Genomic DNA, 17,179 nt, shown 5'->3' with positions numbered 1-17,179 from the left:
GCGTCTCGTGGCTTTTCTGAGGAGTTGAAACCACTTGTCTCTTGCCTTGTACCCGCTGTACCTGGAGCCCTGACCCAGGACCCTGGCCCAGCCGTACCTGGAGCCCTGACCCAGGACCCTGGCCCAGACGTACCTGGAGCCCTGACCCAGGACCCTGGCTCAGACGTACCTGGAGCCCTGACCCAGGACCCTGGCCCAGCCGTACCTGGAGCCCTGACCCAGGACCCTGGCCCAGCCGTACCTGGAGCCCTGACCCAGGACCCTGGCCCAGCTTTACCTAGAGTGCCTCACCCGGCTGTGTGGGAGTGTGGAGGGGGAGGCGGCCGACATGCCCACCCTGCCCACCCTCAGCAGCCTGGGTCAGCTGTGCAGCATGAGCCGCAGCCAGACCGTGAAGCGCTCATCCCTGAAACGCAAGCCCTCGGTGAAGCGCATGTCGCTCATCGAGGACGGACATGTGGCAGAGGTGCTCTACCTCATCCCCAAACAGTACATGCTGCAGCTGCCCGACTTCAACCCCAGCGACTACTACCTGAGCGACAGACTGATGGACGTGGCCTCTGGTAGGACTGGCAGACTGTGGTTCTATCTATCCATCTATCTATCCATCTATCCATCTATCCATCTATCCATCTATCTATCCATCCATCTATCCATCTATCCATCTATCTATCCATCTATCTATCCATCTATCCATCCATCTATCCATCTATCTATCCATCTATCAATCCATCTGTAGTTTTGGTTTCTTTGTTTCATGACAATGATGTCTCCTCATTGTCTATGTTCAGTAATGTTTCATATAGCAGTATAATGTTGAGTCATAGTGTAGTCATTAATATAGCCATTGATTATTTTGGCCCTTTCCATAGTCTAGAGTTACAAAGATAAATAACTGACATACTTTTACCCTGGTTTAATATTTGCATCAGGTACAATCACCCAAGATCAGAAGCAGTCATTGTGGGTGGTTTACAGTAACCATAGAAAGAGAACATTTGATGAGGTGCTACACAAAACATTTCTTTATTTTGATTTGGATGGATGGAAGAGAGTGATAATGCTGTAACACTTCGTGTGGTGGGTGTGTGGATGTGTGTGGACGTGTGTGTGTGTCTGTGTGTGTGTGTGTTTGAATGGATGTGTGGATGCGTGTGTGTGCTACAATAGTTTTTTGTTGTTGTTGATGTCCTCTTAAAATGTACCAAACACTAAACCAATGCAGAAAAAAGCAGCAGAATGTGTAAAGCTGGGAAACATGAGGATATACTGTTGACATCAGGATTACAGAAACTTCCAGATGTGGTTATCCTCAAACTGCGGTCGCCAGATTCAGTCTGAAACCTCTCGTGACGCTTGAGCACTGCCAGAGACAGAATCCAGACACAACCTTCCATACCATAATGTCATGGTGACGGGTCACTAGTACTAGTGAGATGGTGATTGAACCTTGGATTCTCCCCGGCCAGGACCAGTGCAGTAACAGAACACTGTTGCTGATCACATGGGTGTTCTTTAGAATAAAACACAAACAGAACCGTTTTAGTTTGAACTTCAATATTTAGCTTTTCACAGGAAGGACAGCCCACATGTTGTGATTTTGCATTTATAAATCTCCTTCTTTTTTAAATATTCCATTGGTTCAATCCCATGACTGCCTGCAGACCAGCAGAGTGACTGCGTCAGAGGAGGATTAGAAAGGAAATCCTGCTGTATATGTTATTATTGAAATAATATCAATCAAATCTACACAAGTAAAAAGGGAACCAGTCATGATTACATCGACACAGAGAATGTGATTGTGAGCTAGTCTGACATCGTGTAACCCTGCTTTGCATTTTAATCCCAGAGGTACCTCTATACCCAGTAATATGACTCAGATTATACTGGGGTTGGACTGGTCATGGTTAAACTGCTACATTTGTCAAAAACGTTTCTTTGTTCTTTCATACAACTTGAAAGTGAAAACTCGTTGACAGCCATCGAGCAATAAATCGAGCTGAAGACAGTCTTGTCGCATTTGATAAACTTCCGGTTATGCTTGTGTGTGACACAGGGTAAATCATGTCACAATAGTACAAATGTCAGACATAGATTATCCATAGGTTTAAGTAAATCCACTTTTCACTCAAGGATAATGGGAATTACTGGCCCATAATGATCCTGGCAACCCCTAGACAGAATATGGTGCAGTCCGTGCAGCTCAAGGTGTTTGGTAAGAAAGGGTACATTACTTGCTCTGACTGTGACATGATACTGTAACAAGAGGCCCTCATGCTGTTCTGCTGTTTCTCAAATCCTTTCTACAACCAGGAGCACACCAACAGCATATCAGCTAAAACAAATTACACAGTCAGTCAGATAGATATAAAACCATTGTGGCAATTTATTTCCCAACACCCCAATGCAGCCTCCACAGTGAACGGCTCACTCTGATAACTGCATGTTTCACGTTCCCCCCAGCAGGTGGAGTAGTTGATGCTGCAGTAAATGACACTAACACACAGAGTGAATCATGGAAACCCTGCTTGAGCAGTTTTAAGGTGCTGATTGTTGAAAAGGGGAATTTTTGTGTGGAGGTAAGGCCCAGTCCTCCTCCTCCTCTCCTCCCTCTCTTCTCCCTCTCTTCTCCCTCTCTTCTCCCTCTCACTCTCCCTCTCCCTCTCCCTCTCCCTCTCCCTCTCCCTCTCCCTCTCCCTCTCCCTCTCCCTCTCCCTCTCCCTCTCCTTCTCCCTCTCCCTCTCCTTCTCCTTCTCCCTCTCCCTCTCCCTCTCCTCTACGCCACACGTGCAGTGATCATGGGCATCTGGAAGGTTGTGTGATCCCTAATCAGCATCAGGATGTGGATGTGTTTCCAATCCCATCTTCTCTGTCCCCTGAGGCCGACAGCTGATGGGATGTGTAATCCTAACCAGTTATCATCACGGTGGTGATCATCACCGTGATGATAACTTCCCCTCTTATTTCTCACCGTAACCCTCAGCACTATTCTACCAGAAATTACATGAAGGAGTTTATCCTGCACATTTCTGTGGGACTAATAAAGGATGATCTTATCTTACACTGTGAGTGTAGACATGACAGGCTCACATACTCTGTCCACGCTATTGTGTTTGTTTAACTCCAGATGAAGACCAGATGACATGTTCCTGACAAGCAGGCAGGTGCTGTGGTGTCCAGGTGGGCAGGTTTGGGGTGTATGGCGGGGAAGCAAGCTGAGAGGTCCACCAGGTAGGCTCTACCGTGATGGCTGTGAAGGATCCATACAGGGATATTTGCATAAAGAGGCAAGATCACGCCAAGCTTCCACAGGGATCCTACATGACCCCTCAGGTGCTCTGCTCCTGTGTGGGGAAGGGGGATCAGGGAGATTGAGGAAGTGGATGCCATGTTTGTATCAGTACAAACAGAGCAGCGCTAGGACAGAAGTATACAGCTATAGAAAGGAGATCTAATGTGTTGCATGGTAAATACCTTTTTTGGTAAGAACTATACAAAGTTTTACTTACTTACAGAGTTCAATACAACATTTTTACAACTGGGTGTTACAATACAAGATGACTTGTCTTATTGTTGGAGTTCATTTGTACCTTCATAATATGGGTAAAGAAGAATGGGGTTTCTTCATTTTAAATATAAATCTGTAAGAGTGACTGAGGGCCATTTCAAACAGACCTCTTCTTCCAGACAAGCTGATGTGATTCTCTGTGTGTGTGTGTGTGTGTGTGTGTCTGCTTCTGTGTGTGAATCTGCTTGCATGTGTGTTAAGGATTTGGAGATGGGGGGACTGAGGAGTGTTGGGGGGGGGGTGTTTTGTCACAGGGCACCAGCTGCCACATGGTTACTGCAGTAAGGAGGCAACGACAGTAGTGGGGCTGAGAGGGAGGGGGAGGGGAGGTGGAGTGAGAGGGAGGGAGAGAGAGAGGGAGGGAGGGGAGGTGGAGCGAGAGAGAGGGAGGGGAGAAAAAGAGTCTGTCAGGAGGCATACCCCACGCGGTCGTACTGGTGCTCTGGAAGAGAACGCCTCCTCTCTGTTCTCTTCCATCTCTCCTGTCTTTTGTTGCTCGTTCCTCCTTCACAAGGAGATAGAACCTCCTGGAACAAACCCGGATCTGCTGGGCACTTTCATCTGGATTCTAATGGTCATGGTTAAAGAAAAAGGTAAACATAGTGCTGTTTGTTGGTGTCAGTATCGTCAGATCGGTTGAGTCCGCTCTGATGTGTGTGTGTGACTGAGTGAGTGAGTGTGTGTGTGTGTGTGTGAGTGTGTGTGCATGCAGGGGTTTGTGGTGTTTGGTACCAGTGTGGAGGGATTAGTCAGAATAACCAATCTGCTGTATCACTAAATGCCTGTGAGTAGACCATGACAGTAAAATGGGAATGAGCTGTTGTTGTGGACATACGCACACACACACACGCGCACACATAGACAGCACCAAACCTATGCTGAACCATGTAAGTCGATGTTGGGTGTGACGGTGCTGGTGCTGCCCTGGTGCTGTCCTGGTGCTGCCCTGGTGCTGCCCTGGTGCTGCCCTGGTGCTGCCCTGGTGCTGCCCTGGTGCTGTCCTGGTGCTGCCCTGGTGCTGCCCTGGTGCTGCTCTGGTGCTGTCCTGGTGCTGTCCTGGTGCTGCCCTGGTGCTGTCCTGGTGCTGCCCTGGTGCTGCCCTGGTGCTGCCCTGGTGCTGTCCTGGTGCTGTCCTGGTGCTGCCCTGGTGCTGTCCTGGTGCTGCCCTGGTGCTGCCCTGGTGCTGTCCTGGTGCTGCCCTGGTGCTGCCCTGGTGCTGTCCTGGTGCTGTCCTGGTGCTGCCCTGGTGCTGCCCTGGTGCTGCCCTGGTGCTGCCCTGGTGCTGTCCTGGTGCTGTCCTGGTGCTGTGGTCATCCTGGTCTTGGGTAGTGTTGTCTGACTGATTGTGTATTGCTAATAGGATGCGCTGCTTTTCATGTATGTGCTGTGAAACTGGAGGGCTAGAGAACAGATCCACACTGCACACAGCAGCCCTGGACACACACACACACTCTGTCTGCAGCCGTAACCATAGCAACCAGTTAAAAGGTACACTTCATTGTTGCCGGCGGTGGCCTCATTCATGATGATGCGTTTCTCAAAGCTGTCTCTGCCCTACACAATGTGTGTGTCTGTGTGCTGTGTGTGCTGTGTGTGTGTGTGCGCTGTGTGTGTGTGCTGTGTGTGTGTGCACTGTGTGTGTGTGTGTTTGCGCTGTGTGTGTGTGTTTGCAGGTCAGAACACACACATGGAGCTACAGCCACTACTGCCACTTACCCTCCCCACCCCCACAACCTCCCTCCCCACCCCCACAACCTCCCTGATCACCTGATCTGTCTGAGGCCTTCCGAGCGTTTTCTGTTGTTGCAGGAACAGCTTAATCAAGCAGGCCTACTTTACCCTCAGAGTGATGAATCAGGGCAACTAGTAAATGCAGTGTTAGCGTTTTATCTGCTAGCAGGCGGGATGTCCTGTTTTCAAAAGCTAAGAATAATCCAAAACACTGCGTGCTTGAAGGAGACGTGTGTAGTCAGGCCAGACTGATCTGCTTACTGAGACCTGCTCCGTCTCCATCAGTGCACTGTCCCTTTAAGTACGTGTTCTTAGTGCTAAATGTGGCCAAATCTCCCTGAGTGTTGTCGTCTGGCGACCCTCAATGCAAATCGCTGCTGGGTGACCCGCAGAACTACAACTCCCAGAATCCTCCGTGTCCTAGGTTCAGCCCCACGTTGTTTATCTCGATGGTGTCTCACAGAGAGTAGCTCCTGCCCGCTGCTGTTCCAGCAGAGAGCTGCATGCTGACTGCAGCCTGGACTGCAGACTGCAGTGCTGTTTCCTCCTGAAGCTCCAGACCTCCTCAACCAGGCAGCCTCTCCCTCGCTGCCCCCCTCCCAGAGCAGCAGAGCCAGACAGCCTCTCCCTCGCTGCCCCCCTCCCAGAGCAGCAGAGCCAGACAGCCTCTCCCTCGCTGCCCCCCTCCCAGAGCAGAGCCAGACAGCCTCTCCCTCGCTGCCCCCCTCCCAGAGCAGCAGTCAGGAGAGGAGCTGGGGGTGCTGGAGCCAGACAGACACCAGTGGTAACAGTTGGGATCAGTACATCAGGACATCTTTGTTCACTAACATTGTCTCTGTCTCCAAGGTAGTCATATACATACACATATATTCACACGTGTGTGTGTGTATATAGTTATGAAATATTTGAGGAAAAACTTCATATTTCTCTGATGTTCGACTCTAGGTGGTCTTTGTTTACACATGGCTCCCAAACACACAGGACACCATTCTGTACTTTAACTTTATGGAGAACCCCAACAAACGAGCCTCTCTGAAATACAACCCTCCAGAGACACGGCCATGCTGATTATATCATGCTGGTCCACAGGGATTAGTTATTCTGGGGTGAGGGGCCTGGTGGAGGGAGATATCCCCCCAGTCTGTACCCACGTTTGAAGTGCTTTGTCTGGGTCGCTGGTGCAGGGTGGAGGGCCGGGCTGTGAATGGAAGCATCCATATTCATGAGCAGGAGGAGGGTTAAGGAGGCTTGTTATGTCTGTATGTAACAGTGCTGTACTCCCCTCCACCAAACACACATTTGTGTGGTGTGCAGCACAACACACACACACACATACATGCACATACACACACACACACACACACACAGATTTCTCTGAGGGGATATTTTGTGGATTACAACCCTTTGATGCTTTTTTGTGGCCCATGCCATCCAGTACTGTTCATCCCAAAGGGTTAGATACTGGAGGAGGGTAGATACTGGATGTTAGATACTGGAGGAGGGTAGATACTGGAGGTTAGATACTGGAGGAGGGTAGATACTGGATGTTAGATACTGGAGGAGGGTAGATACTGGAGGTTAGATACTGGAGGAGGGTCGATACTGGAGGTTAGATACTGGATGAGGGTTGATACTGGAGGTTAGATACTGGAGGAGGGTAGATACTGGAGGTTAGATATTGGAGGAGGGTAGATACTGTAGGAGGGTTAGATACTGGAGGTTAGATACTGGATGTTAGATACTGGAGGAGGGTTATATACTGGAGGAGGGTAGATACTGGAGGTCAGATACTGGAGGAGGGTAGATACTGGAGGTTAGATACTGGAGGAGGGTAGATACTGGAGGTTAGATACTGGAGGAGGGTAGATACTGGAGGTTAGATACTGGAGGAGGGTAGATACTGGAGGTTAGATACTGGAGGAGGGTAGATACTGTAGGAGGGTTAGATACTGGAGGTTAGATACTGGAGGTTAGATACTGGAGGAGGGTTAGATACTGGAGGTTAGATACTGGAGGAGGGTAGATATTGGAGGTCAGATACTGGAGGAGGGTTAGATACTGGAGGTTAGATACTGGAGGAGGGTAGATATTGGAGGTCAGATACTGGAGGAGGGTTAGATACTGGAGGTTAGATACTGGAGGAGGGTAGATTCTGGAGGTTAGATACTGGAGGAGGGTTAGATACTGGAGGTTAGATACTGGAGGAGGGTTAGATACTGGAGGAGGGTAGATACTGGAGGAGGGTTAGATACTGGAGGAGGGTAGATAGAAAGCCTAGACTTGCAAGCTCTGCTCAGCCCAACTACACATACACACACAGGCACTGCCACACACACGCGTACACCCACACCCAGTCTGTAAGGCTCTCTTCTCTGTGTCCAGTCTGACAGAGCTCTTCTCTGTGTCCAGTCTGACAGAGCTCTTCTCTGTGTCCAGTCTGTACAGAGCTCTTCTCTGTGTCCAGTCTGTACAGAGCTCTTCTCTGTGTCTAGTCTGACAGAGCTCTTCTCTGTGTCCAGTCTGACAGAGCTCTTCTCTGTGTCCAGTCTGACAGAGCTCTTCTCTGTGTCCAGTCTGTACAGAGCTCTTCTCTGTGTCCAGTCTGACAGAGCTCTTCTCTGTGTCCAGTCTGACAGAGCTCTTCTCTGTGTCCAGTCTGTAAGGCTCTCTTCTCTGTGTCCAGTCTGACCGAGCTCTGGGTAGATGTGTTCTATAACTGACAGAACAAACAATGAAATGACTTCATGGATTACAACTTCTCATCTGTCATCTACATCTAGTGTTTGAACATCCTCCCAGCACGCTTCCACCTCAGTTCCCCCTGTCGCATTCCTGAGGAAATGAAAGTTCCAGATCTCTTCCTGCCCCCACATCAGCTGCTCTCTCCAGTGCTGTTTACTGAGACATGTCTTGGGGGGACCATGCTCACCTGGTGTACCTCACCGCCCACAAGACATTTTGAGACACATTCCTGATTCACACACAGTTGTTCCCCTTTGGATCATTCCCCTATCAGAGTTAAATCTTCAGGATGATTTGATTCAGATTCTGTGGATGGTTCTTATCATTTCTAGATTGTTTCTGAAACATAAAAAATGCCTGATCAGCTGACTGTCAGACAGCAGCTCTTCCTCCTGCAGATGGATTAACCAGAAGCAAAGGATCCCTGTTAGCGCTGCTGTTACTGCACCAGTGATGAGTTCAGATGCTGGGAGATGCGGGAGTCAGATGGCTGAGCGGTGAGGGAGTCGGGCTAGTAATCTGAAGGTTGCCAGTTCGATTCCCTGCCGTGTCAAGTGACGTTGTGTCCTTGGGCAAGGCACTTCACCCTACTTGCTTCGGGGGGAATGTCCCTGTACTTACTGTAAGTCGCTCTGGATAAGAGCGTCTGCTAAATGACTAAATGTAAATGTAAATGCTATTCCTGGGTCCTTCTGCTCCTGTTTTTAGCTTCATCCTGCTCCGTGATCCACTGCAATGAAGACAGAGCACGTGGCTCCTTTCATCCCCTGTGTGTGTGTGTGTGTGTGTGTGTGTGTGTGTGTGTGTGTGTGTGTGTGTGTGTGTGTGTGTGTGTGTGTGTGTGTGTGTGTGTGTGTGTGTGTGTGTGTGTGTGTGTGTGAGAGAGAGAGAGAGTCTTTGAGCATGTGTGATGTCTTCAGTAGCTAATGCTCTTGAATGTAAAATAGTCTCTCGGTTTCAGAGTAGCTGATAAGCTGTGTGCAGTACTGCACTGCAGCATGGCATTAACCCAGTACATGAGGACTGTATGACTCCAGTACAGTCTACACTAGGACTGTATGACTCCAGTACAGTCTACATTAGGACTGTATGACTCCAGTAAAGTCTACATTAGGACTGTATGACTCCAGTGAAGTCTACATTAGGACTGTATGACTCCAGTAAAGTCTACATTAGGACTGTATGACTCCAGTAAAGTCTACATTAGGACTGTATGACTCCAGTACAGTCTACATTAGGACTGTATGACTCCGAATGTTAAAGCGAGGGTGGAAGGAACTCCTCCAGCAGGCTGATGGTGTTGTGATGGTGTTGTGATGGTGTTTTCTCTGTGTTACAGTGGCCCATGCGCAGGACACGCCACCCTCAGACAAGCCCCTGATCCAGTGCTACAAGTGTGGGGAGCCATGCAAGGGGGAGGTGCTGCGCGTGCAGGCCAAACACTTCCACCTGAAGTGCTTCACCTGCAAAGGTACAGTATATCACCCCCCTCCCCCCAGGCCTCGCAGGGCCAGCTCAGGTGCAGAACAGGGTGTTCTCAAGGACCCAGGGGTGACCGGGGGTAAGGTCTGGCCAATCCCCTGCTGTGCCAGCCAGGAACATGGCTTGTGAGAGCTTGACATTCTTGGTTTTTAGCTAATCAGAGAGCTCTGATTTAACAACTGAATTACTGTGGCATCCAGACCGTTATGAAGTCATTAATACAACAACAGGTTGATGCCAGAGTAAATCCTTAACTGTTTATGATCCTTCAGGAGTTCCTCTGCTGGTGTCTGGTTGCTCAGCAGTCGGCCGTTCAGGTCAGGAGAGCTAATCTCTGAGGGGTGTTTTTATAGATTTGGTTGATCTCTCACAACCCAGAATAACAAACACACTCTGAGATTAGATTCTAATTCTGTCCCTGCGAGTGTGGTGGCTGTCCAGAGTGATACTGTGTGATGGATGAAGTGTGTGATGGATGAAGTGTGTGTTTCATAGGATGTGCCAGGAGTGTTGTGTTGTTCAAACTGAAGGCCACCTAACCCTAATCCACCATCCAATGCACAGCGCATTAACTCCATACTTGTCTGAACTTGTTTCATTACATAGAAATATGCATGATGAAGAATCCAGGATGTTGAGTCTATGAAGGCGTGTTCAGCCTTTTAAAGAGACTGAGGCCTGAGGCTGAGGCTGTGACTCCAGCCTCAGAACTTGGGCACAAAGCAGCATTAGCTACGATGGACTTGAGCCCAATCACACACTCTGCATCGCCACCATTGGATTTCTTAAACTCGATTAGGTTATGAACTAATCCTGTCATCCCTGAGCTCTAATCCAATTAAAGCTGATTCTCTCCCTCCCTCTCCTTCATCCCCTGGGGTGACGCAGCACGTTGTGTAAGAGGGGATAGTACTCGTCATCTCAACCATCAAACTGCTCTTTCTGTCAGAATACTGAAACATTAACATCAAGAATCACAGCAGTGTTTTATGATTATGATGTCAAACCACTTTGTTATGATCATTTTTTCCCCCTTCAAAATGACTAATAACACCTCGCGGAATATGTAAATACTGCAACATTTTCCAATGTTCGAAAACTTATATATTAACAAGAAGTATGTAATCTTGGCAGTTCCAGTAACAGCTGGATCTCAGGAGGGGTGGGAGGTGCTATCAGGAGGGGTGGGAGGTGCTCTCAGGAGGGGTGGGAGGTGCTATCAGGAGGGGTGGGAGGTGCTCTCAGGAGGGGTGGGAGGTGCTCTCAGGAGGGGTGGGAGGTGCTATCAGGAGGGGTGGGAGGTGCTCTCAGGAGGGGTGGGAGGTGCTCTCAGGAGGGGTGGGAGGTGCTATCAGGAGGGGTGGGAGGTGCTATCAGGAGGGGTGGGAGGTGCTCTCAGGAGGGGTGAGAGGTGCTCTCAGGAGGGGTGGGAGGTGCTCTCAGGAGGGGTGGGAGGTGCTCTCAGGAGGGGTGGGAGGTGCTCTCAGGAGGGGTGAGAGGTGCTCTCAGGAGGGGTGGGAGGTGCTCTCAGGAGGGGTGGGAGGTGCTCTCAGGAGGGGTGAGAGGTGCTCTCAGGAGGGGTGGGAGGTGCTCTCAGGAGGGGTGGGAGGTGCTATCAGGAGGGGTGGGAGGTGCTCTCAGGAGGGGTGGGAGGTGCTCTCAGGAGGGGTGGGAGGTGCTATCAGGAGGGGTGGGAGGTGCTCTCAGGAGGGGTGGGAGGTGCTCTCAGGAGGGGTGGGAGGTGCTCTCAGGAGGGGTGGGAGGTGCTCTCAGGAGGGGTGGGAGGTGCTATCAGGAGGGGTGGGAGGTGCTATCAGGAGGGGTGGGAGGTGCTCTCAGGAGGGGTGGGAGGTGCTATCAGGAGGGGTGGGAGGTGCTCTCAGGAGGGGTGGGAGGTGCTCTCAGGAGGGGTGGGAGGTGCTCTCAGGAGGGGTGGGAGGTGCTATCAGGAGGGGTGGGAGGTGCTATCAGGAGGGGTGGGAGGTGCTCTCAGGAGGGGTGGGAGGTGCTATCAGGAGGGGTGGGAGGTGCTCGGAGAGAAGGTCTTAACCCCATCCTGGATCACTCAGATAGCAAACTGGGTTTCACACACAGAATCACCCAGATTCACGTCAGTAGAGTGATCCACACTGCCAATGTTGGTTGCCTAGTAGATGATGGTCTAGTAGACCTGAGAACTGCCCGACACAGAGCCAGAGGTCAGATAATGATGTGTGACTCTCATAGTCTGAGCTATTTCAGGATTAGTAGAAAATAGCAATAGTTCACTATTGTCATGTCTAAAATGTGGATATGAATATCCCTCACACTCACGCCCAGATGGAAATAGCTGTGTGTTTCCATTCACATGTATCCATGGTTACATGTGAATGGAAGGAAACTAACCCTGAGGGTTCGTTAAAAAGTAGCCGAGAGCAGACTGCTATTCAATAAGGTCCACTCATACACAGGAAGTGAGTGAGGTCATTTCCTGTGGCATGGAGACATGGAGGGCTTTGTAACTATGAGAGACACATCTCATGACAACAACTTTGATGTTCCCTCAATCAGTCAACCTATGGTGTGTGTGTGTGTATACTGTGTGTGTGTGTGCAGTGTGTGGCTGTGACCTGGCCCAGGGGGGGTTCTTCATGAAGGGGGGGGAGTACCTGTGTACGCTGGACTACCAGAGGCTGCATGGCACCCGCTGCCACGGCTGTGGAGACTTCGTAGAGGGGGAGGTGGTGACCGCGCTGGGCAAGACCTACCACCCTGCCTGCTTCATCTGCTCCCTCTGCAGGTCAGACATGCATGCAGACACAGCACACACACACACACACACACTCTGAGCCAGTGTTAAAGGTGTTTGCAGGTCAGACATGCATGCAGACACAGCACACACACACACACACACACTCTGAGCCAGTGTTAAAGGTGTTTGCAGGTCAGACATGCATGCAGACACAGCACACACACACACACACACACTCTGAGCCAGTGTTAAAGGTGGAGTGTGGTGTGTCTCAGACGGCCGTTCCCAGCTGGAGACAGGGTGACCTTCAACGGTAAAGACTGTCTGTGTCAGGACTGTGTCCAGCCCACATCCCCGGGACCCAAGGACATCATCGGCTCTAGCAGTGAGTACACACACACACACTCTCTCTCTCTCACACACACACACACACACACACACACACACACGCACACTCTCTCTCTCTCTCACACACACACACACACACAAGTCCCTCCCCAGACTCCAGGAGGAATAGCCACACTCTTCCTTTATGAATAACACAAAGACAGGCGCTGGTAAATTATGCATGACCATGCAGTTTCCTCTGGAAGATAGAATTTATTCCTCCCTGCCTCCCAGATCCCCCTCCCTCCTCCCCCTCCCTCCGTCTTTCCTTCTCCCTGGGATTCCAGTTTGATAGCCTTCTGACAAGGTCACCTATAAATAAGGAATGCTGTGGGTTCTCCTCACGTCATCATGTGGGTTTCATTATGGCACAGCACTGTCCTGACAGTCAAGTGAAGCTCTTATAAACTAGTGTGTGAGATGCTGTTGTGCACAGCTTGTATTTTCAGGTCCTTGTGTAATGACTGGGATGTTGCTAGGATGCCTGTGGAATCAGAGAAGAAGGGATGTTGATAGTTAACCAAAAGAGTCATCAAACAACAGCTAGTAACTCTCTATTGCCCCCTTGTGTCTCAGGATTGAACAGTCTAATAGGCACTCATTATTTTACAAATCTTTGTGTGTGCGTGTGCTTGCGTGTGTGTGCGTGTGCTTGCGTGCGTGTGTGTGCGTGTGTGTGTGACCAGACTGTGTGGGCTGTGGTAGAGACATCAAGAACGGCCAGGCTCTGCTTGCTCTGGACAGACAGTGGCACCTGGGATGTTTCAAGTGCAAGTCTTGTGGCAGAGTCCTGACAGGAGAGTACATCAGCAAGTAAGCAGAGAGGCGTGTACACAGTCGCACCCTTCATAACCCCCAACACACTCCAGGACCCTTCATAACCCCCAACACACTCCAGGACCCTTCATAACCCCCAACACACTCCAGGACCCATCATAACCCCCAACACACTCCAAGACTCTTCATAACCCCCAACACACTCCAGGACCCATCATAACCCCCAACACACTCCAGGACCCTTCATAACCCCCAACACACTCCAAGACCCTTCATAACCCCCAACACACTCCAGGACCCTTCATAACCCCCAACACACTCCAGGACCCATCATAACCCCCAACACACTCCAGGACCCATCATAACCCCCAACACACTCCAGGACCCTTCATAACCCCCAACACACTCCAGGACCCTTCATAACCCCCAACACACTCCAGGACCCATCATAACCCCCAACACACTCCAGGACCCTTCATAACCCCCAACACACTCCAGGACCCTTCATAACCCCCAACACACTCCAGGACCCATCATAACCCCCAACACACTCCAGGACCCTTCATAACCCCCAACACACTCCAAGACCCTTCATAACCCCCAACACACTCCAGGACCCTTCATAACCCCCAACACACTCCAAGACTCTTCATAACCCCCAACACACTCCAGGACCCTTCATAACCCCCAACACACTCCAGGACCCTTCATAACCCCCAACACACTCCAGGACCCTTCATAACCCCCAACACACTCCAAGACCCTTCATAACCCCCAACACACTCCAAGACCCATCATAACCCCCAACACACTCCAGGACCCTTCATAACCCCCAACACACTCCAGGACCCTTCATAACCCCCAACACACTCCAGGACTCTTCATAACCTGTTCCTTTGGACTTCCAACCCTTTTGCTGACAGGGATGGTGCCCCCTACTGTGAGAAGGACTACCAGATCAACTTTGGTGTGCAGTGTGAGGCGTGTCATCAGTTCATCACAGGCAAGGTGTTGGAGGTGAGCCAATCACCACACACACCTCTAGTCCCTCCCCCTGGACACTGTCCTCGGATTGGCTCCCTACTTTGAGAGCCTCCCCTCCTTGTGTCCTCAGCACAGAGGTGTGACAGTTCTTCTATAGACCATCACATCTTCTAGACACACACATATAGCACCATGCATCATCTGAGCCCAGCGTGAGGTAGGTCTGTGTTCTGGGAAGTCTTAGAACCTTTCAGGAAATCACAAGGACGTACTTTTATCGTTGTTAATGAATGTTAGGATGTTTTAGAATAGTACTATGAACATATGGATGATGTTGTGCCATCTGGGCATTCTTAAGTGTAAGTAACATACACAGTGTAAAGTCACTTTTTAAACTGGCCGTATTTGCGAGTTTGGTTTGAAGCGTAACTTCTGCTTTAGACCATGAAGGGATGTTGTGCACAGGACGTTGTGACATGTTGTTTGGGTAATCTCCTGAGTAATCTTCTAAATACACATCAACACAAACTCAAAATGAATTCTGTTAAGGATTACCGCTTACCATAAATGTCTCCCTTATTTTCTGCCTTTCTGCCTTTCTGGCTTTTGCCTTTCTCTCTCTCTCTCTCTCTCTCTCTCTCTCTCTCTCTCTCTCTCTCTCTCTCTCTCTCTCTCTCTCTCTCTCTCTCTCCTTATCTCTCCCTCCCTCTCGCTGTCTCCATCCCTCCCTCTCCCTCCCTCTCCCTCGCTCTCTCTCTCTATCTTTGCTCTCTATATCTCTCTTTATGACATACAATAACACACACTTGCATGACAGTATAACTCAACTTCTGAGCCTTGTGTTAGTCGTCCTATCATGTTGCGTCTAGAGTCATGCTATGTTCATCCCCATGCGCTCACAAGGCTCAATGAAGAAATATATCTACTGCACAAAATACAAGTAACAGGATTCAACAATAGAGTGGTTTATATCAATGTTCTCTCAGTTACAGTGTTCAGTGGGAGATATGGAACATCCATAGAGGTCTCTCTCCATAAAGGACTTTACACCATAGACATACATGTATGTCTATGCTTTTACCCCCCGGATGGTTTTAGTGTGTAAAGATTCTCACTGTATCTGTAATGGGCCCAGTAGAGATCCGGTCTGTTCCATGATGTCACTGTCTCAGCAGCCTGGGTAATTGAACCTCGCTTCCCTGACAGACAGAGATGCAATCTGGCTGTCACGTCCAACCAGGCTTACAGTCAAAAAACCTTCTCTTTATGACAACAGGGAGTGGCTGTGTGGTGTCTGGTGGAGCCAGGGGGATGAGGGCTGGATGTGGCTGTGTGGTGTCTGGTGGAGCCAGGGGGATGAGGGCTGGATGTGGCTGTGTGGTGTCTGGTGGAGCCAGGGGGATGAGGGCTGGATGTGGCTGTCTGGTGTCTGGTGGAGCCAGGGGGATGAGGGCTGGATGTGGCTGTGTGGTGTCTGGTGGAGCCAGGGGGATGAGGGCTGGATGTGGCTGTGTGGTGTCTGGTGGAGCCAGGGGGATGAGGGCTGGATGTGGCTGTGTGGTGTCTGGTGGAGCCAGGGGGATGAGGGCTGGATGTGGCTGTGTGGTGTCTGGTGGAGCCAGGGGGATGAGGGCTGGATGTGGCTGTGTGGTGTCTGGTGGAGCCAGGGGGATGAGGGCTGGATGTGGCTGTGTGGTGTCTGGTGGAGCAATGGGGATGAGGGCTGGATGTGGCTGTGTGGTGTCTGGTGGAGCAAGGGGGATGAGGGCTGGATGTGGCTGTGTGGTGTCTGGTGGAGCCAGGGGGATGAGGGCTGGATGTGGCTGTGTGGTGTCTGGTGGAGCCAGGGGGATGAGGGCTGGATGTGGCTGTGTGGTGTCTGGTGGAGCCAGGGGGATGAGGGCTGGATGTGGCTGTGTGGTGTCTGGTGGAGCCAGGGGGATGAGGGCTGGATGTGGCTGTGTGGTGTCTGGTGGAGCAATGGGGATGAGGGCTGGATGTGGCTGTGTGGTGTCTGGTGGAGCCAGGGGGATGAGGGCTGGATGTGGCTGTGTGGTGTCTGGTGAAGCCAGGGGGATGAGGGCTGGATGTGGCTGTGTGGTGTCTGGTGGAGCCAGGGGGATGAGGGCTGGATGTGGCTGTGTGGTGTCTGGTGGAGCCAGGGGGATGAGGGCTGGATGTGGCTGTGTGGTGTCTGGTGGAGCCAGGGGGATGGGTGAGAGAGAGCAAAGGGAGAGAGAGAGAGCTGGGAAGGCTGATTCATTTGGGTACTGTATCTCTGTATCTCATTCTCCAGTATTTCCCCATTGACGCCCTGTTCTTGAAAGCTCTTGTCTGATGGTCCGCTCTGCATGCAAAGCAGCTCGCAGGCCCTGGAGGCTGGAGGCCCTGGAGGCCCTGGAAGGTGGAGGCCCTGGGGGAAAGAGGCCCTGGAGGCTGGAGGCCCTAGAGGCCCTGGAAGGTGGAGGCCCTGGGGGAAAGAGGCCCTGGAGGCTGGAGGCCCAGGAGGCCTTGGAAGAAAGAGGCCCTGGAGGCCCTGGGGGAAAGAGGCCCTGGAGGCTGGAGGCCCTGGGGTCTCGTGGCAGGAAGCCCTGGGGGTTGGAGGCACAAGGCCCTGATGGCTAGAAGCTGGAGGCCCTGGGGGCTGGAGGCTGCTCTCTGGGAGAGGAGAGGGTTTGGCTCAGAGAGGGAAGCTGGAACAATAGAACCCTTTTTGGGTTTCCCTGTTTCAAAAAATATTTTATTAACATTTTATATCAAACTCACAACCATCTGCC

At 50.9% G+C, this 17,179-nt stretch overlaps 1 protein-coding gene across 1 annotated transcript in view; it reads left to right on the top strand.

Annotated features, from left to right (window-relative positions):
* Positions 1 to 328: 328 nt before the first annotated feature.
* Positions 329 to 17,179, top strand: part of ablim1a (actin binding LIM protein 1a) — a 29,544-nt gene continuing 12,693 nt past the window's right edge. Inside the window, exons 1-7 of the mRNA XM_067236912.1 lie at positions 329 to 563; positions 3,450 to 3,458; positions 9,381 to 9,512; positions 12,119 to 12,302; positions 12,530 to 12,639; positions 13,328 to 13,454; positions 14,342 to 14,435. Of these exons, the coding sequence (XP_067093013.1) occupies positions 329 to 563; positions 3,450 to 3,458; positions 9,381 to 9,512; positions 12,119 to 12,302; positions 12,530 to 12,639; positions 13,328 to 13,454; positions 14,342 to 14,435 (891 nt within the window). The remainder of the gene's footprint in view (positions 564 to 3,449; positions 3,459 to 9,380; positions 9,513 to 12,118; positions 12,303 to 12,529; positions 12,640 to 13,327; positions 13,455 to 14,341; positions 14,436 to 17,179) is intronic.

The sequence above is a fragment of the Osmerus mordax genome, chromosome 5, assembly GCF_038355195.1.
Source record: "Osmerus mordax isolate fOsmMor3 chromosome 5, fOsmMor3.pri, whole genome shotgun sequence".
Classification (NCBI taxonomy): domain Eukaryota; kingdom Metazoa; phylum Chordata; class Actinopteri; order Osmeriformes; family Osmeridae; genus Osmerus; species Osmerus mordax.
The sequence above is the reverse complement of the archived record's forward strand: the minus strand, read 5'-3'. Positions and strand labels throughout refer to the sequence as shown.